Raw genomic sequence first — 21,731 nt, 5'->3', positions numbered from 1 at the left:
GGGCTTGTTGGGTTTCTAAATTTTCTTAATTCGAATTGTATAGAGCAGAAGAAAATGAGGCTAGAAGCTAAAGCATCTGAGCAGCTCACAAACATGAACTAGCGTTTCCTGTGCCATTTTGTTCAGTGTAAAATATATTTCTGCAAACTGGAATGCCGCACATTAGCGTTGTAATGTTCTAATAAAGGATCTCAGTTGTTTCATGTGTGTTTGTACTGCATGCATCTTTTGAATATGCAAATTGACTTGATACATGAAGTCTAATTTGTTATAATTGAGCTTTGAATTTTATTATCATTTAGTAATGTCATGCAGAAGAACATTCATCTTCGCAAAATAGCTTGAAAACTATGCAGATTTGAATTTTTAACTTTATTCCTTAGCTGTAGTTCACATCCTTCTGCTTTGGATTTAATTGAGTTTTGACTGCTATAGTGAATTATTAACACTTGATGAAGTGTGATGGTATTGTTAATCATATTTGCTTTGGCTCGCTTTAAAGCAGGAAGGAACTTTGTAATTATCTTTGGAATGTTTTCGTTTTTGCTTAAAAAGAACTACCTCATAAATTTATTTACTTATTTATTAAGATGCAGAATTAAAAGCTTTTTCTATTCTGTTGTATTCTAAATTAAGTTGTTAGATTTAGGTTATAGGGAGTCAGGTATCATAAGAAAGAAATAATTACATGACTACACAGATGAGATAGAATCAAAGTCTGAAGTGAGGTTTGGACTGATAGACATCCAGATTTTTGCATGAAAAGTGCTTTTTCTAGAACACAAGACTATTTTCTGCCTGCATTTCTGTAACCCCAGCCCCGAAGTCTCCCGAGCTGCGTTTGGAGCCCATGAACTGCACGACCATTGCTGTGCAGTGGCAGCAGGATGCTGAGGACCCCGCTGCTGTCCAGGGCTACAAACTCTACTACAAGGAAGAGGGGCAGCAGGAGAATGGACCCATTCTGCTGGATGCCAGTGACCTGGAATATATTGTCAGTGGCTTGGGTGAGTGTACAAAATTCTTCCCAACTCTTTTGGAAGACAGTGACACCTTAGAGGGCTTAACTCACTAGACCTGCAAGGCAGCAGAGTTAGGTTGGCCACCTGTTTTCCCAGCAATAAGCTTTGCAGTCTTGAGTTAGGCTGCTGAGGGAATAATCCTCTCACAAAATATGTGTTGCACCTAGATAACCAGATCTTGTAAATCATGTATAAGCTGGAAGGACACCCAACTACTTATCACAAGATACAGAACTTAGTTAGTAAATACTGCTAGTAAATGACATGTCTTTTTAATATTCACTTTAATATGCAGGTTTTTAATATTTTTGGTGTTTATGCCTGATCTAGGAACAGTGAAAGATTAATACAAAACACCAAAGTTTTTTCTCTGCTATTTTTAGCCTCTTTCTGTCTTACTTGCAGCCTTTGTCGTAGGTATACTGCATGACAAGCACTGCTTGTTCAACATAGAAGCAAGTAGCTCTTGTGCTTGTTATAATCCTGTTAATATTTTTAAGGAGTACTGCTAAATATTTGTAGGACTGAGCACAGAGCTTGCTGAGTACCACTGGAGTCCTTCCACTGGTCACCTGACTCCCTTTCCTCCTGTAGCTCTTGCAATGTGTGTTAGTACAGATGTGTTGGGATCATCCCAAGGTAGAAGGTACTTTGTTTACATGCAGAACTGAGAGTTTCTTTCATCAAAAGATGCATTCTATCACATAATCAGCAAAAGTAAAATAGGACTTGACACTTGCTGTTTGAACTGTGTTGAGATAGTTTACTTGGTGGTATTGTGGAGAATTAATCTTGACTAAGTTATCAAAGTTAACCTGCAGTTTTAACTAGGTCAAATGCCTTCCTGACCATGCTCAAATATTCTCATCTGCTGCATACAGTTGAGATACAATTTTAGGGGAGATTTGAGAGGAGTATTCTGGTCTGTTAACTGGACAACTGACCATCTGTGACCATTTCCAGCCAGAGCATCTGGCAGTGGCCGACTGTTTAACAGAGCTGCGAGACAAAAGAGCACCTCTGAGAGCACAGAAAGGATGTGGTGTCTGTGTGTCCTGGGACAGAAGTGCATAAATCTTTTTCTTATTATGCAATATAAAGCTGTAATTTCAAATATGTGCAAACTTATTAACAATGTGATCTACATGATATGGATTTTCTCAGCCCACTAATAATCTTTAGATGAAAATACTATTTTACAGAATTACATTAAAATGTATATTATCTGTGTTGTTTTTGTTAGATTTTCTTTCTATTAAGCATGTAGACAGATGAGAAAATGAAAGAAAAGTGAGTTTGGAAATTATAACTTTTCCACAGTCACAGCTGACTGAGTTGCAAGAAGGAAGAATTCATGTGCTTGAGTTAACCATTCAGTCATGATGCATGTGATCTGTTGAGTGTTTATTCTTTATCATAATTCTCAGTATCTAAATATGGTGACCAAAACATGATACATTCCATATACTCTGATTGCTGTAATTTATATTTTTCATATCTACATAATTTGTGCTGGTGCAGGCTGGTTTCACTAAAGAGTAGTTTTTGGGTTTTTTTTTTAATGGGATGTATTGAGTTACTTGAAGTGTATATCAAATATGAATTTTCCTAAGTTTGTTTGCTGTTTTTTGTTGTTATTGTTGTTGTTTGTTTTGGGGGTTTTGTGTTTTTTTTTGGGGGGGTTTTTTTGGTTTTTTTGCTTTATAGCATTTACAGTAAAAGGCATTCATCATTACAGCTACAAAATACTCAGCTCTGGAAAATTGATTAGGTCATGATTTTCCACGGCTAAGATGATTACTTACACTGCAGCTTGGAAAGCTCACAGAGACTTCTTGTAGTGATAGTGCCTGTCTGATTGCCCTTCTTGAAATACTTGTGCATGCCAAATTATTTCTTAGAAAGCAATACACAGCCAGTCTTCTGCTCCTGGCAGCTGCACACCTGGTGATTATAGCAGGTAGAACTATATGCAGTACATAAATTCACAAAGACTGTAGCCACATCCGCTCATTAAGAAGGTGATTTGTTCGTCTTTTTATTTCTTGTGAATAATCTAAGTGATTTGGACCAGTACATTTCTTTATTTATTCATTTAAAAATTAAAACTATTAGTTATTAGGATGTACCCCTACCTGGTACAATTTGAGGTGTGACAAGGCAAGCCACCACACTGGGGTTTGTGACTATGGTAAACTGATTTTTCATGAACTGGACAGAGGCTTTGAGCACTGATGTTCTGTCACCCATTTGCCTCTCCTGAGGACACTAAACTCCTGATTTATTGACAGAGTCTTTAAAATAAATGTCTTCATTATGAGCTACAGGAATTAGAATACTGCAAGTGTGAAGCTCGAAGGGGAAAGGTGTGTGTTAAGACTTTTGGTGTAACATATGTTGGATAATATGGTCAAAAGGAAGGGTTATTCCTAATTTGAAAGAATATGCTCACAGTCCTAGGTGCTTCCCAGTAAAGAAGGAGCAGTTTCTCATGCATTATCTGTTGCCACTGAATTTATATGGCTTCCAAACACTCCCTCTTCATGTCTTTGTCATGACTACAGCTGCCCTACATTCCCTGTTCTTCTGCATAGTTAATAAACTGCAGATAGACTTGTAGTGCCATTTAGAGCATGTCAGTACATCTGCCCATGGAACTTTCTGCAGATGTTGGTACAAATGCCAGTTGTGCAAGATATGTGTATTAAAGAGGACATTCCACTTACCCTGTGGCAATTGTAGAGTGCATCACAAAATGAGAGTTCATGATTGTCTCTAACCAGAGAACATTAGCATTGTTATTACAAGCACTGTTGATTGCTTGGTTGTGGGTAGCTTTGATATAACTACTATAAATGATTGCAAATGTCTACAGGAGAACTCTTGATGGAAGTATAATTATGATAGATAAAGCAGAATCAGCACATTAGTGTGAAATAGATGACAATGTTTAAACATGGAATGTGGCAATATGAATATTATGCTGCATATTTTTAGTCTCTTGTTGGTTGGCTGAGACATGACCTCTCTTTCTCCAGTGTAAGTCCACCCAGTTACTTCTGTGTATTTTTAAACTGGATTATTTACATGATAGTCACCATGTAAATAGAATTAAATGATCTGATCATTTATTCTCAAAATAAATATCCACAGTTTCACATAGACATTTGTTTGTGTTAAAGGTCTTTGCATTTATTTTTCAATAGCAGGCCATTTCCTAGTCCAGTGTAAAATTCCATTATTACTTGAATGTGCCACAGGAGCAGACCCTTGGCTGCATACCATGCATTTTTGCCTCTATTTTTAATTCCTCCATTTCTTCCTCCTGGTCTAGAGATTTTTCCCTCACAGAAAGTCTTTCATTGTGAGGCTTGATAAGTCTGCTGGTACCAGGTAATGGTTCAAGATGTGTGTTCAGAAGTTGAAGTGAGTTTTGCTGGTGGAAGAGTTTGTTGGGGAACATTCTGGTTTTACATTACCCACTGGCATTTTTTTGTGCCCCAATCTAGTACTTTTGGAAAAAAAATTAGGTTCTGTCAGACTCATGTGTGTGATGTACTCCAAAAAGTTTGGTCTTAATCAGAAAAGTTTGCCTGTCTGAAAGCTCTTCTGTGTTCTGCCTCTTCCCAGTTACAGAGAGGAGAAATAAAGCAAAGTGCATTTCCCAGTGTTCCTTGACCTGGACAATATTTCCAAGTGAAGAATTTGTCAAAGTCTGAATGACACAAAGGCACATTTTGTGACCCTGCATGGCACTCCCCTTTGGAAAGGGAGCTTCTGCTGAAGACTTAGCCAGCTACCTACTACACTTAGGATTCCCCCAGAGACTCGGCCTTCAGTTGTTTAATTTCCCTGGGATCTATTTATATTGTGTTACAGCCATGACTGCAGCTAAGCTTTAGTCCAGGGCAGCAAAGATGACAAGGTCATTCAACAGTCCATAGAAATTGAATAAGGATGTGTAAGAAGAGTCAGTGCAAAGAATTCCTCCAATTAAGCTGCCTGCTGCACATCACCCAAGCTTCTCTTGTAATGATCCTGTTAAAGTGCTTTAAAGTTTCATAAAGCAGCTGATAGGGTGGCGAGATAGCACACAGCACTTTCATTTGCACCATATTGCAAATGAATATGCTGGAAAAATGTAAGTTTTAAAAACTTAATGGCATCTCTGACAGTGTTGATGCTATCTTTCTTAAGAACTGCAAATGCTGAAGTACTGAGAAGGAGCACTAAGTGCATTTCATGTGTTAATGCAGTCATTTCTGAAAGGTGGGGCTGTAATTTCAGTTTTATCTCATGTTTTGCTGGTGTCAAAATGTAGTCTCACATGCTTGTATTTAACAGCTCTGGAAAATTTGTGTATATGGGAGTTGATACTGCTTTTTGTTTATAAATTACTGTGGAAATTTAGTTTGGAATTCCCATAGAAATTCAAGGAGCCAGGCATTCCTACAGTTTCATGAAGTGATGTGAAAGAAACACAGCTTTTTCTTGAGAAATACTTTTTTTTTCATTGTTAACTGTTCTCAAATGGCATTAAAGAAAATATAATTTAGTATAACAGCTGTACTTTTTTCTGCTTGAGGTATTTTACATCAGATCAGACATCCACAGTTAGTGAAATGGTGACTTGAACAAAAAGACAGCTCTGTTAAAAAAAGAATCGGAAATTTCTTTAGTTCTTAAAAAATATCAACTAAAAGCCCAGTTTTCCTGCTTGGAAAGCCAGATGATTGCACTGCCTGCTGTATATACTGTGGTCATGATATTTACATTGTTACATAGTGGAAAGTGTGTAATAGCTCAGTAGGTGAGCAGGACAAATATTATCATTTATTTCCACTGTTTACAGCTGGGTCAGTCTAATGTTTACTCCTGCTGATTACATCCTTAAACTAAACCTCTTATCTGTCAATTCTCCTGATTGTGTGTAACAGCCTTGCTACTACTACTTATCAGCTAAAACATAAGGGATTTGCTGAGAGGGGAGGAGGAATTGGTCAAATTGCACAGGAATAAAACCAAAAGCCCTGGAAGTAAACTGGGCATGTTTAAAATCAGCTAACTGTGACCCCTTTCTCTTCCCCAGCCATGGCAGATAATGTATATTTGTAGTTAACAAAGCCAAGCTCTTGCCTAGTCCTGCTATGAGAGTGCTTCTGTGGCACCTCAATAAACAAGAGACACACATTCCTGGCTCCAGTCATGAAAGACAGACCTGTCACCACTCTAAATGAGTCTGTCTTCCAAATGCAGACATGGCATATCTGCATATCATTTTTTCCTGTTCTTTTTTCCTTTCAAATTTTGAAAGTTAGATTATAGATTAGAGGAGAGAATGGAAGGAGCTTTATTACCCTGTAACTTTTTTACCTGTAAGATATCAAAGCAAATGCTTCTTTGATAAGCTTTTACCTCTTTTATACAAGAACCATATTGCATTTTACAGGCTATAAATGCACACAGAGATCAAGCTGGGTTTTGTGTTTTGTTGTGATTTACAAACTGCTGCATCATGTTTTGTTTCCAGTGTATGGCAGTGCTAGTAATTTCTCCAGGGCTGTTTGTAGCGGAGAGCTCCCTTTAGGCTCACATTTACCATCCATGCTTGTGGAATACCAGGCTGAGTGGCAGAGGCAGGGAAGGCATCAAATCTCTGTCCTGTGTGGCATTTCTGCTCATGTATTGTTGGTCTGTGTGCAGCTGGGCTGTACTGGGGGAGTAGCAGGAGGCTGCACAGGGCAGACACACTGACACGGGGTGAGCAGACACTGGTTCCAGACTCACCCACTGGCTTCATGCCTTCCTTATGGAGGGAAAATACTGCACTGCTCTGCTTAGGTGAAAAATTGATTCATCAGGGTTGTAAATCGAATTCTTACTGGGCAAAACTGAAGCTGATGTTGGAGTCTGTGGCCCTTTGTTGGAGCTTGTCAGCCTGGCTTCCATTGCATCAACTGTGTCTTGGGCAAAGCTTTATTTAAGCACTGAGTGGGAATCCCAGATAAATATCAGCTTGTTCTGAGCAGCTTTGCTGGGGAGTGGCCAGGTAACTGTCAGCTGCTAATGCTGCATACCTTCTGTGCAGTTCAAGTGACACATCTGTAAAAAAATGTAATGCCTTCCTTCCTGGGCAGTTCTGCCATTATTTGTTTTGCGTTGTGCAGTATTGCAGATTTGTATCATTATTGCATATTTTCACTTTAATTTCTGTTCTTAAAAAGATTGCTTTGTCCTCTATGTTTTCTGTCAGAATTTAAATTTGAAATTTAAAAAGAGTTTAAAAAGAAATTGGATTTATGTGTTTTTCTAAACCACATCACAGTTACTTCTGCCCATACTTTTGTTTTTTTGAAAGTAAATATTATTTTCATACAGTTCATTTCTAGTGGAAAGCTTTAATTAATTTTTAATATCTTTGCCAATTTTAAATTACATCATCAACATCTAGGTTACCAATTTAGTCAGTAATCAACTGCACTGAAATACTGACATTTGTAACATCTGCATTAGCAGCATAACTTGTTTTGGTGTTGATTAAAATGCTATTTATGACAGACCCTTATGAAGAGGAATCCCTGGGCTTTCTTTTACTCAACAACAGACTCATGGAATGTTGAGTAAAAACTCTAAAACTTGTGGAAATGTATTAATTTGTCAGAATGATAAGCACTTAATCTTGGGTCAGAAAGATGCATTCTTTCTCTCTTATTTAAAAGCTTTCATGAACAGGTAGTTTGTGTTTTGGAAGGATTTTTATGTCTAACATATTTTTATGAAACCTTCGGGAACATGCTGTGGTCCAGTTTGAACTCAGTTATCTGGGAAAACAGCCATGATACCCTCATCTGAACATGCCTTGGCAACTTCCCAAGTTAGTGGCTCTTTGAAGGGGAAGCACATGGCAAGGGAGTAGATCCTCAGTGCAGAATAAACTTGAGTGTACTGTACTTAAAAATCAAAATGAGGAGCGCTAAGACAAGTTAAGCCCTGCTCTAGAGAGATCCTGTGAGCTGTCAGGAGTGGGAAGTGTCACTGCCTGGGACAATGCCTTGTAGCAATGTTAAAGGTAATAATGTAAAGATAAGGGCTTTGCTGAGGCAACAGGAGCAATCATGTTCCATGGGCCCACTCCAGCAGCATGGAGGGCTTTTGCCAATTTTTGAGACTTTTGCCTCTTTATCAACCCATAACTGAATTGGACACATTTTTCCCAGGGGATCAGATTAATTGTGTAACAACTCAAAGAACTGGAATCAAGGGTGCTTCAAAGTAGGAGGAGAAGATTTTTTACACTCTGGCAAAATAACTTGCCAGCCTGCAGTGAAACAAAATGTGTTGTCCTCAGGGTATTTAAAGGTAAACTTTTCCACGGTGGGAAAGTGATTAGAATCTTGCAGGAAATGCTCTCTGCTGCTCTGTGATCCTGGGGTAGGAATTCCAGCGTTTAGAGCTAAACCTGTGTGGGAATTCAGCTGGGAGATTGTGTCATGTTGATTGAGTAACAGTTAGGATGCATGCAAATAGTGTTGCATTGTTCATTTGCTGGAGCTGAAGGTTAAACTTTGCTTAATGAAAGGACATATTGATCACTCCTTACAATAAGAAAGTAGTAAATAACTTTAAATTAAGAACCACCAAAATGTTTTTAGGTATTACAATGAAGATGTAATAAGTACATTTTGATAGCTGTAAAGTAAAAGTGACCACTAAATTAAGACTTAATTTCTTGAAACTGGAAATTAAGTTAAATGTATAACCCCCGTTTAAAGCTAAAAATTTGCAAGCAGATAATGATGGCAGGAATGGCCAGATAAGTGATAAAGTTTCTTAAACAAAACAACAAAATAAACTAAACAAAAGAACCCCAGAAATCTGAACTGCTATGTACATTCCTGCTGTACAATCATTTTTAGATTTAAACAGAACTTTAAATATGGTGGGTGGTTTTTTTTCCCTCCTTTTTTTTCCTGGAATGAGAGGATTTGTCTCTGGGAGACAGCATTATTTAATTTGCTATTTATTTGACTTCATTAGTAAAATACTTAAGTCCTGGATTGCAAAGAAACTGCTCCTTGGAGAAAGCTTAGAGAAAACTCCTGTTATAGGAAATTAAATCAACATTGTCCATTAATCATACTGCATGTCAACCCCCAGACCTCTCTTGATTGTTCTTGGTGAATGTGAGGAACCATTAGATGTGTGAGGTCCTTAAAGGTCTGAGTAAGTCAAAGGGGAAGAGTTTAAAAAAATGCCACCATTAGCACATGAAAGAGACTTCAGAGTGGACAGAAGAAAACATTTGCTGTACAGGGCTAGTTACATTTCTTAATTTTTTTTCCTTTGTTATTTATTATTTTCTTCCGTTGTTAAACAACAATCCAGATGTTGTGATCCAAATGTTAATTCATCCTGAAGCTTTTTTTCATTAACTTTTTTTTGGGGTCATGTTACTAGTTGTAGTTGTATGGGAAAGGTAAGAATAGGGGATCTTTGTAATTTCTGTGTTAGTGATAAGTAAACACACTTCTAAAGCTGAGCTAAAATGTCTTCTGGTAGCTTCCCTGTCTTGAGTAACACCTTGGTTATATATTTGCCATGAAGGCATTATTGCTAACAGAAGCATTTTTTCAGTTTTGGGAAAAGATGCAATTGTGAAAAAGCGCATGTTTGTTTTTTTCAGGCTTCCTGCAGTCACACTTCTGTGGCAAATGAAGAGGGGGATGCAGGAAGCAGGGAAAAAAAGAATCTTGTGTTGGAAGAAGCCCCCTCTTGCTGTAAAACATCTCTTCCAAACCTGGGACTTTAAGATTTTTTTTTTATTTCTTTGTTTTTGAGGTTTTTTTTTTGGGGGGGGGTTGGTTGGTGGGGTTTTTTTGTTTGTTTTTTAGGGTTTTTTGGTTTTGGATTTTTTGGTTTTTGTTTCTAATCTAGGAAAAAATGTTTAGTATAAGTAAGATTTGCATAAAGAGTGTATTTCAACATTGCTACTCACTTTCATGGTGTTTTTTTACCTTTATCATAGTCGAATGTTGTACCCCTGTTCAAACTGGTTATCATTCAGAACAAAACCACTTGTTGCTGCATGTGCTTGTAGAAACCAGGACAGGGAAGTAATTCTGATCCTCTTTGGTAGATCTGTGAAAGATTTGGGTTTCCTGTCTCTGATGGCATCCAGTTGTGCATGCTGGGGGTTTTTGTACAACTGACACTTTTGTGTACTCAGACAAAGGAGGAGTTCACAGAATCCTGTATGCAAATACACCCTAAAAATGTGGATTTTTAAAAAGGTAGTTGAACTGGAGATGGTTTGGGGTGGTAGGTAGGATGGTGTATGTGGGAGCAGAGAAACATAGATGGGTAGATGTTACACTACTGTGCCTTAAGTCCATTTACCAACTTTCTCCCTTGTATGTTCAAGGTGCAGGGAGGGCTGTGCTCACAGCCTGCTGCCCAGCTCAGTGTGTTTATGTCTATATTTGCATTTGTATATAGATGCTGTTGGGAGAAAAATAGGATATCTTTGATCTTCTTTGTCTTAGTCTAGCCCAGGATTTCTCCATCACAAGCATACCTCTCACTGTGTTAGAACCTTGTATTCATTGTTATTTCCATGATAATTTCTAATGGCCTAATTTGGCCTTTTTTTCTCTCTTCATGTCTTGGCTGCCTTCTTACCGCTTCTCACCTGCCTTTATTTAATCTCTCACAGTTTCCCATCAGCCCTTGTTGCCCTGGTGACAATCACTTGCCTTAGAAATCTCCATCTGTAGCACTCCCTACCAGTTGTTTGTGCTGGAGAACTTTTCTCAGAGGCGGCTGGGATGTTTATAGTCTGTGTGCTATCCAGGCAGAGTGGGCAGCATACATGGGCTGTGTTTGATACCACTGTCAGATAGGCAGAGATCTTCATCCCTCTCCTTCACAACTGACAGCCAGATCTTGCTTCCAAGCCAATCAAACACCTGCAGGAGAGCACCAAGCACAGTCCAGTTGCAGGACAGCAAAGTGAGGTGCTCAGAGTGCAGACTGAGTGCAGGCATGAGAGCAGGGCTCTCCGCCTGACCTGCAGTGCCTGCACCTCCTTCTTCCCTTGAGCCTCCCTGCTGGAAGATCTGTCTGTCAAGGATCAACTTCCCCCTTGCTGGAGGAGCCTGCAGTGGGACCTGAGAGCCTGTGCTGTCTCCTGTGCCCCTGTGCAGGGCAGCTCTGCCTGCAGCATCCACCTTAGGCAGTTATTCTTATTTCCACTTTGCTAATAACACATTTATCTGTCTGTGCTGAGAACACATGCTGTGCCCTTCCAGCAGTTTGGCAGCATTCCCATGAGTTTCTCAGCTGGATGAGTGTTCACTGTCCCATGGTACACACTGGGTACCTGGAACACAAGGGAGAGAAGGGCCCTTTTCATGGACTCTCAGGTACTGATGGTTTAAGCTGAGTGTGACAATGATACCCCTGCAGTCTGAACTGAGCTGTGAGTGTCCAGCTTTCCAGCTTTGCATTCAGTCTATTAGATAACAGCTCCCCCTTGAGGGAAACGTCTTTTGTTAATAAACTCATAGCTCTGGGATCAGTGGAGTTTTTTGGGTAGGTTTGAGGGTCACAGTTTCACCTGGCTGGATAAAACAAAGCAGACTCGTGGTGGCTGTGCTGAGTCCTGAGCAGCTGCCAGGGCTCCCTCTGCTGCCTTGGGACGTTGTTCAGCTCTCAGAATTGATCCAAGTGCAGCTCAGAGCACAATAAAGTAGCAAAAGGGGGCACTTTTGGAAGAAATCACCCCACATTTCTTGTGTACTCTGAATTGGTGCTGCTGCTCTCTGTGCTTGCACACTGGTGACTCTTGTGTTGGGGCACAGGATGGGTGGGAAGTGGCAGAGGAAGGAGCAGGGAGTGCTGGAGGCTGAGGGGAGCAGGCTGGCTTCTTTCAGCAGCAGCACAGCTAATGCTGCTTTAAAATGCTCACCAAGCTGCAGGCTCAACAGAGCATTTGTAAAGCTGAGTTGATGATGGGAAAGCCTTTCAGTTGCGCAGAGGGAGATAGTTAGCTAAGAGTTAAGTAGCTGTGTGTTTATTTTACTTAAGCAATCAATCAGTCAGACTGCTTTCCACTTCCTAAGTGTTGTATAAACTTCATATGCAGAGGGATTACATCGAGATAATTTTCTTCTCCTTTTTTCAATCAAGATATTGATATAGGTTGAATTTAAATCTTGAATGCATTAGAAAAGTTAACAAAAATAACTTTCATTATTAATTGTATCCTACTCATTTCCTCTGTACCTTTCAGTTTGTTAATACAATGTTTGACAGGTATTAAATGCTTGTTCTTCACAAAGCTATTAAATAATACAGTAGGTAAGGCAGAAGATTTACATTGTAACTTGTCTGTGGTCAAACATCTGGACAACAGTAGCATTGCTTCCGACAAAAACCAATTTTGTGTATTAAAAAGAAAACTTAATCATTTTGAAGGAAAAATTTAAACCAGAACAAATTCCCATGTATATAATTATGGAAAAATACAGATATAAGAAACTTTCTAGAAGAAAAGGACACAATCATTAAAATTCTGCTGCGGTTTCTGCAGAGTATACTTTCTTTCCTATGTTATTATTGTTGTTCTTTGAAGTACAATAGTTTTTACCTGTAGTAAATACTATCTATATTAAAAACATGTAATGTTGTAACCCATTTCCATGTGGGGAAAGATCCACTTTTGTCTTTATGAAATACCACAAAGTGTAAAATAAATAGTAGAAACTGCGTTGTCAGCCAGAAGAGCAAAAGATTGTCAAAAGTTTGAGGAAGCCTGAAATCTTTCAGGCTATTCTTCTTGTTTAGATTCTTCTTGTTTGGACATTAAACATCTTAGTAGAAGGGTACTCAGGCCACAGTTCACTGACTAAAGGATTTGAGCACCTGAGAGTATTAGGTCCAAATTCAGATTGCACATGTTGACCTCTTTTACACCACCTGCAAGATTTGTCTTTGGTGCTTTCAAGAGTTGGTGTTTCAGAAACTTGGTGTTAATTAAATAGTCTTCAAATAAACCATTAACATCTATTTAACTAAAGGCAACAACATCATTAACTTGCACAGCTGCTGCCACAAATATAGACTGAGTAATCCTCCTGATAAATTATCTTAGAAAGCAGAGTCTTGGCCTGGAAAGAGATGAACACAAGATGTCATTGAAATACTGTTTTGGGAGGAATCAATGTGGAGATGAAAAGTTTTTATAATTTTTACAGAGAAGCAGGTTGTCCTGGCCTTCTAGATGGGTATTTTCAGCATGCTGAAAGCACTCAAAAATGAGTGTAAGTATGTGTTATATCAGGCTTCATTGCCTGGTGACAAGCTGTCACTTACTGTGTTCTATTAATAAACGTTTCAGTGCAAATTCATGGCGCAAAACTCATTATGAAGAACTTCTGCCAGTGTGCCATTGGATATAACAGTGGTAAATATTAGAGCCAAGGATGTAATAGGGTCCTGGATATTTCTGTTGTCATTACAACTGGAAATTTTCTTTAGGGCATGTTTTAGAAGTTTGGGATGTGCCGTATGGAAATGTAAAGGGTAAAAATAACACTGCTGTGCCAGACCATTAGGGAGGTGGTTCAGCATAATCTAAATGTAATTAAAATGAATACCCTTCCTAAATGTCAAAGATATGCAACCAGTCAGAGACACTGAAGGGAATGAGGCCTCTAAGAAGATAGAGAGGGAAAAGTAACAGACATGTTCATGTATGGGAGAGATCTGCAATGCATTTCACAGCTGAGGAAGCAGAGCTCTGTGTCCTCAGGCCATCACACTTCAGGTGGAACTGCATGCTGAGCTAAGGCATTTGAGATGAACTCTTTACAAGTACTGTTAGCTGTCTTCCCTGCTTCCTGGTTTACTAATGTGTAATTGGAAAATATTTAGCATTATATGATGGGTTTTCAATGAATAATTTATATTAAAAGTACTGTAATAGAGAAAGCTCAATGCCACCCCTTTTGTAGTTGTGGGGTTTTTTAAATGCCTCTAGATTTAACTTCAGCAAATTAAGTATGAGGGTTGTAATATTAGCAGTAAATGTATCAGTCTAGCTGGCAGCTCATGACAAATGGGCCAGTTTAACAATTTCACTATAAAATTTGTCAGCTGTCTGGGTTAGTTTGCTCCCCTTCTCCTGTATCCAACCAATGAGTGCCAAATTTTGATCTTCCTTAGGAGGCTGCTATATTTATGTGTGCAGACAGTCTGTATGGTTATAGTTCATGCCCACAGAACTGTGCCTGCCCCCAGGCCCATGGGCACATGCAGGTGGGTGTCTGTCTGTCCTGCAGTGCCCCTTGGCTGCCTGGTGTCCCTGCAGTGGGAGGGAGCCCTGTGTGAGCAGAGCAGTGACACCTGCAATAACAGAGCATCCTGCTGAAGGCTGGGCCCTGATTGTAGATGCAGCTGGATAGAGCCCATGCAGCCAAAATTTGCCTTAAGAAAAATACAGTGGTGGTTTCCCCTCGCACGTATCTTGTTTGTTTTGCTGTCAGGATGGACTTGTTTGGCACCTAACAAGTGTTTTAGTGCAGTTCCTTGTTACCCTCTGAAGGAGGAAAGAGCCAGACTGATTTTAGTTGCCCTGCCTGAAACTTTTGCATCTTGCAGTCATGCTTGCAACAGCACAGACCTCAAAGCCTGAGATCTGAGTCACCAGACCACAGATGTTTTTGCAATGAAACCGTGCACCTCCTACAAAGTCACTGTGGTGCAAGTAATGATAGATAGTGTTTTCATTTTGCTGCACAAAAGGGTCAAAATGGCACGGGGAGTCCATGACAGACCAGCAGAAAATGTTGGTTCTGAAAGGAAATTTATATCATAGCTCCAGGGGGAAGTTTGGGCGCTGTGAACAGATTGCCTTTGTCATTGTGTGCAAATGTGTTGTTTGTAAGGTGATGCTGGATGTCAGGCAGTCAGTGCATATGTATGATAGATCTTGGTACCTAAACAAATGTTAAACCAATTTTGGTAAAGTGCTTATTGAATTGTGTTTAGGTGTATATTCTGGAAGCATTCCTCTTAGCATGAAGGCCAGGCAAATTGTCTAAACATTCTTTTTGTCCGCAACCCAGAAATGTCAGTCTCTACTGGGGAGATCATCTTTTCAGCCTCTTGCATCTTACAGAAAAGACCTTTTATAGCATGCTCCTGTTTTGTAGCAGCATTTCTGTGTGGGTTGTTCCTTTCCCTTTTTCCTGAGCCACTGTAGTAATGTTTGATTCAATGTTCTGTCACTTGTGCAGGGCTCACTGCTGTGTGTAAGGGAACCTGTTGTGTGGGGTGGCACATCCTGTTTGGATCACTGCATGAATTCTCAGTGGACATGTGTGTGTTAGTAACTGGGTAATTACAGCTCTGCTGGCTCCTTCGGACACTCTCCCTCCCCCCTCTCTTCCTTTCTTCTTGCAGAGATGGCCTCTCTACATAATTCCATTAAAGTGATTGTGCTCCGAGGGGTGGACTCAGGGGCAGTGCTCTCATCTTTCAAAGCAGGACCAATGAGCTATGTGCTTTCCACTGGGCAGCAACAAAAGAAAAGGTCTCTTAGAAGAAAAGAAGAGCACAAAAGATCAAAATTAGGTGTTTGTCCAGGCCTCTGGTATTGCTTTCAAGTTAGCTTTTGAGGGCTCACTTTGAAAACGGTGAGCCAGGCTAGTTAACATAAGGGTGTCTGCTGGTTTAGAGAGCATTGTTAGAATAATATTGGAAGAGAGCTTTTTGCAATTGAACAGTTCTCTGAAATGCAGGAGGAACACAGGGACTGATAGCAGACCTTGCAGGCATGGTGGGAACGTCCTACATCTGTGAGGAAATCGAGAAAACTTAAAATCCTTGAGATTTGCTTCACTTATTTTAAAAAGATTAAACGACTTTAGATAGTTCTTATTTCTGTGGGCCCCAGAGGCTGAAATTCTGTGTGCTGGGAGCTCATCCTGCCCTGCCAGCCCTCCCCCAGCAGTTTGTGATGAAGCTGCTGTTGCTGCTGGTGGGCAGGAGGAGAGGTGATGTTTTTACTGCAAGGGGGTGTGAGGTGTTGTTTGTCCTGGGGCCCTCGGAGGGGATAGCACAACGCTACAAAAGGGATACAGACCCTTTTCAGATTTAGACAAATAAGCCAGAGCCATCCAAAGCCCTGGAAAGCCAGACTGTTTAGCTGGATCAATTCACATGTGTCATATGTTCCAGTTTCTACCAAAATAAACTTTTACAATTTTGTACAAAGAACAAATTGCTTCGTTTCTGCTTCAGTTATGTGGTTTGCAGAGGAAAACAAGAGTATCACAGACAGTCCTTGTTCTATGTGAATGTTTAAAGTTACCTTTAAATTGAAAAAGAAGTCATGACATAAAATTTTGGCAATTTGTAACTATTAAATTACCTATTTGATACTTACAAATTACCAATATTTTTTATGTCATTTACCTATGGTACCTATTACTATTACAAATTATCAAATTTGTAACTATCAAACTACTTAATGTGATATTAAAAGGTTGTTATTTAAAATTTGATCAATTCAGTTGTGCAACCAATTGCAATTCCAACTCATTTAAAATAAAAGAAATTAAATATTATTTGAAGCCAGTAATAATGCTTAGAAATTGCATATGCAGAGCTTCAACAAGTTTTTAAAAAGTGTGATAGAAAATGGTTGCTTAACTGTGTTTAATTGTTTAATGATATGTATAACTAAGGTAAAAGGACATTTTTTAGAAAAGTGCAATAAAATTCAGTACTGGAAATCTGAGGGGGAATACCTGCTTTGGAGAAGAACAGACTGAGTCTGTATCACCTTCCTGCCTCCCAGCTCTGTGTCTGTGTTTGGCTTGATGCACTTCTCTCTGTCCTTTTCCTCTGCTACATTTGAAATGTATTTGCTTATTTTCCTAATAAGTTTCTGCTGTATTTACATTACTTTGCTTCAAAAGTACATTTTTAAGGATAGTATTTCTCAGTGCTCTTCCTTTCCCACCCTTCCCCCTTAATAATTCCCCTGGACCTCTGTTGCTTGGAGCAGACTTTGGCGAGCCCCAGATTCGGTGTCAGAGGCCGTGACCCCGTGTCAGAGCAGCCCATGCTGCTGGCCTCTTCTTTGAATAATTATCTGGAGTTTATTGTGTTGAAGGGATGGGCTTGGGGGCTGCACAGTCACCCTGGCAAGCCAGACCAATGAGCTCTCCAGCCAGACCACTACCCAACAATGGACATGTAGGTTACACAAAAAAAACCCAGCAGCACAAAAGATTAAATTAAAAATGGACATTTGGACACGGAAGTTTTGTCCTTAGAACAACTATTTTTTCAGTCTACGGTGGGTGTCTACTTTTACCTGAAAGGAAAAAAGTATTGTTTTAAATTTTGTATGCAAGCTAGAATGAAGTTGAAATATTTTCTTATCTCCTTCCTTAACTGTTAGAATTGCCATACTGGCTGTAGCTTAAGAAGTTGTTTCTAGGTTTTTAGTCACTGAACTCTGCTGAAAGCATCAAGACACCAAACCTTTTTTTTCCCTCTAGAAATTTAGTGCTGTACCTATTATTTTATAAACAGGAGCCCCAGTAATTTAATTTCTATCAATATTTTCCTTTTCAATTGTTGAGAACAGGGATGTCTAAAACAGGCATGAAAGTGTGTTTCAACAGTGAATGATAGTAAAATGTCCATTTTCTTTCATCTTACCTATCTTTTCCTCCCTGCAAAGAGGACTTAAAATGTCTGAAATCCAGATTGTGGGGTGCTGTCTCTTCTTATCAGGACTGAATGAAAGGCTGCTGGAGGTGGACTCACTGTTCTGGAGGGGTGGAAAAAAAAAAAGAAGTTCTTTCATGGTCTGACCTCGGATTCTTTCTTAATTTTATCTAGCCCTGACCTGTTGGCTCTGCTCTGGCTCCTTTCAAGGCCTTCAGAGCTTCACAAACATGCAGCAGCTGAAAGAAACAATGACAGGGCTTTTAGGGGCTGCAATATTACACTCTCTTGTAACCTTGGCTAAGCAGCCTGTAAACAGATGCTTTCTCTGAAGCATTTGCCAAAAAGCCAAAATTTTGGCTGTGTTGATATCAGCAAACACTTTTTAACACTTTTTGTTTGGGACTCCTGATTTTGTATTCAATCTAAGCTTCAGCTGAATGAGCAGTTACCCAGAGTGTGCCTGTGTGTACAATATATAAAAACCTGCTGTTACAGGTTTTATACTCATCTTTAATGCTGTAAATTTACCCAGGACAGGAGAATTGTATGAAAACAAATTGTCAAAATCTGAATGGGATAAACTGATTTGAAGATAATGTTAATATGTAATCAGGACATTTGTATTTCTCTGTATTCTTTTGAGAAGGGAGGATGGAACTATACATTGATTAGGATTTTTCGTTGATTGTGTTGTTAGTCTCATGCTGCTTTAGTCTTAGAGAGTTTTAAGAATGTATTACAATATTGAAAATGGAATTTTTGTTCTTGTGAATGCGGAAGTGACTTTATTTTTCTTAGTAACTTTTTCTAAAACTTTGATCTGCGCAATCTTGGTAATTGAAGAATGAGGAAGCTGCATTATAAAGTGCTTCACCAGCTGCAAAGTGATTAGAAGCGCGTTTCTGTTTTTAGTGCTTTAAGTGCAAATACAGGCATTTAATCTTTGGTGCCTCCCGTTTTTCCAGCTGTGTCCGTCGGAGGTGCATGAGGACCCCACCTGGCTGCTGTGAGCTATAACTCTGCCAGATGGAGTGAGCCTTCCCCTCCCTGCGCCACCTTTATCACTTGGGAATGGCTTCAAAGCAGAGAACCTCGAGGTGCTTCTGCCTGCCACTGTGTCTGTATTTACTAGAGCATTTATAGTGTCCCAGGCTTTCAAAACTAGGCTCTGAATGTTGAATCTGTACTAAAATCTTAAGTGTTGGAAAAGAAAATGGGAGTATCTGAATATTAATATTTCTGACTGGCAGCTGTTTTGTAGTTGCAAGTTTTCCCCTTCCTGAAAGAGAATTAGAAGATTTACATAGAAGCAAGGCTGATGGCAGGAGGAAAAAATACTGAATAATTTCAAGCTGGTGCAATAAAATGTAGATATTCCAATGAAGTGTAGAGCAACAGAACTGCTAATAAGTCTCAATTCTTGGTGATATTTTTGCAGTTTCTCTGTTTCTCACATCCAGACAGATAAACAGCTGTAGTTCTCCCTCCATGCTGAGAAATGAAATGAGTTGTCACCAAACCAGGTTGGAACATCTGAGTGCACTGTAGAATTTTTATTGAAGAATCTGTGTCTGCTGTGATCTTCCTGTCTACTTTCTGACAAGCTTAATGTAATCTCTAAGATTATATATCAGGGATGGAATAAGACAGTAAAATACACCAATAAGTCATTGTCATCTGAATTCTTACTGAAATTCAGCTACTCTATTGTTTTAAATTTTTCCAAGTTACAATCTATGTTTTAAATTATAGTTCAGCTTAACTTTTTTGCTCATGCTTGCAGTGTTTGACTTTGTTCTGGTTTGACTCTGAGGTGTAGAACCCATTCACAGACTCACAAAATGAGGGCAAGGCTCCCCCATGTGTCCCTGTGCTGAAAGACCTGCCAGGCTGGATCTGCAGCACTCACTGCAAATGTTTATGGGGCAATGAATGACAGGATTGGGGGCTTAAAGGTGATATTCCAGAGGAATATCACCAGGGAGCAGTGACCCACCTACAACAACTGCTATAGGAAGATGAGGCTGAGCCAACATAAATTGCAAACCAGTGATTTTTGGGACAGTATCTATTTTGATATTTGAAGTTAATGAAAATAAGGCATAAACAGTAGACATAAGATACTTTTTCCTACTCTTATTTTATAGGAATAATGTTGCCAGAAGCAAAATTTGTGCCTCTGATGGAAGTGTTAGTTGTGTGTTCTTTATGCTAATAGGTTTTGGTTACACAAAAAAGGTGTGTGCAGCAGATCCCTTGTGTGAAGCTACTCCAACTTATCACATCCATTCTGTGATGTCCTTTAAGTCAATCTCTGTGTGTTCCAGAGGCACTCCTGTAATAAAATATAAGAATTAGCTTTAGTGTGTTACTATCAGCATCACTGCCAACCCCCTGAGTTGTACAGTGTAGATTTTTTGTCCTTTCTACCAGCTGATTTAAGTAATAACAATAAAAATACCTATTAAAGACCTCTAGGTGCTGTGACAATTTTCACACAGTCTAATATCAACAGCACAAAACTCCCCAAATGATATTTAACAGAAACAAATTAACTTTAAAAAGTTCTGCCAGTTGGTAAATAGGCTACAAAATTGTTCCTGTTCACCTTAGGACTGGGAACAAGCCTTCAACCTCTACACAAATGCTGGCAATTGTAAGAGAATTAATTGAAACAATTCAGTGTTACCAGTTATTTAGAGAAGTTTTGAAAATGCAGAGATGAAATCTGGATTTTTTTTTTTTTTTTTTTTACTCAAGCTGACTTTATGTTGAGCAGGCTGAGTAAATCCCTGCACCTGCTGTGTTCCCCAAGAGCTGTGATTTTCTGTGGAGGGATGTGTTCCTCTGGGTCTGCTATGAGCAGGACTGTTCCCTCCAAGCCTCCTGTGCATGGATGGTACCCACTGGATTTCAGACTGTCAGTCCCCAGGTGGCCATGCTATCCCCAGTCTTTTATCAGTGATTTATGTGTAAACTACTCAAGATACCTGTGCTGGTTAAAGATAAAGCTCCTCAAGTTTGTTTTCTCTCTACGGATGTGTCTGGCTTGGAGTGTTTGATCCAGCTGGTGAACTGTGAGATCAAAGTGTTTGTGCCAGGTGTGTGTTGGGATTGCCACTGAGCAGTAAATCATATCATCAGCCTGAAAATGAAATGTAAAATTGTAAAAAATGTTCTAGACAATGGCTACTTCAGACAAAAAATATTTCCCACACCTCATAAAACAAATAAGTGCTGGAACTGAGACAGGGCTTTGGCAGAGCTTTGGTTGCTGTGTTTGTCACATGATGAAGAGAACTACCAACGTGGATCTGCATCTTGGTGGTGTTTTGGTCTGGTCTTTCCTTACCTTATGTGTGTACTCTGTGAAGAAAGTTTCACATCAGTTTCTATTGCTGCTCAGTACACTGCCTTTGATTCTTTTCTGTTCTCCTTTTTAGGTGACTGTAGCACTTAGGCTTTCCTAGGCCAGTACATAAGGTATTCCTCCCTCCTCAGTTGCTATTTCAGTTCTAGAAACCAGCAGAAGGGTTTAACCCTAGATGCCCTAATGCTTAAAAATTCTGACATTTACTTTTGGCTTGAACTGGTCCTGCTACCAATTAAGCCATGATATCATGAAGTGGAAATAATCCTGGTTTTCAGATGATATAGACTAGTTGGGAGACTTTTATTTTAAAAAGGTTTTCCTATATAAAGATAATTCTGCTTGAAACTTCTTGTGTTATACAGGAGGAAGAAGAATAGCACTCAACATTGTGCTTCTTCTACATGTAAAGTGTTAAGGATACTTAAAGTCAGATTTTAAAAACATGCTTTTCCTCAAAGACATTTAAATTTTTTTGTGGGAGTTAGATTTTTTTGCCTTTCTTCCACATCTTATTATTCTTCCTTTTCTCTTCAATCAAGTGTTAATGAAGAATTCAGCTTAAAAAAATGCGGCGAGGATAGACAGACCTC

At 39.2% G+C, this 21,731-nt stretch overlaps 1 protein-coding gene across 1 annotated transcript in view; it reads left to right on the top strand.

Annotated features, from left to right (window-relative positions):
• PRTG (protogenin) overlaps positions 1–21,731 on the top strand; it is a 73,667-nt gene that overhangs the window by 37,749 nt on the left and 14,187 nt on the right. Inside the window, exon 11 of the mRNA XM_054273016.1 lies at positions 819–1,007. Within this exon, the coding sequence (XP_054128991.1) occupies positions 819–1,007 (189 nt within the window). The remainder of the gene's footprint in view (positions 1–818; positions 1,008–21,731) is intronic.

The sequence above is a fragment of the Melozone crissalis genome, unplaced genomic scaffold (genome assembly GCF_028551555.1).
Source record: "Melozone crissalis strain CALT ecotype California unplaced genomic scaffold, PUWL_Pcris_2 ptg000014l_1, whole genome shotgun sequence".
Taxonomy (NCBI): Eukaryota; Metazoa; Chordata; class Aves; order Passeriformes; family Passerellidae; genus Melozone; species Melozone crissalis.
This window is presented reverse-complemented; position numbering and strand designations above follow the sequence as displayed.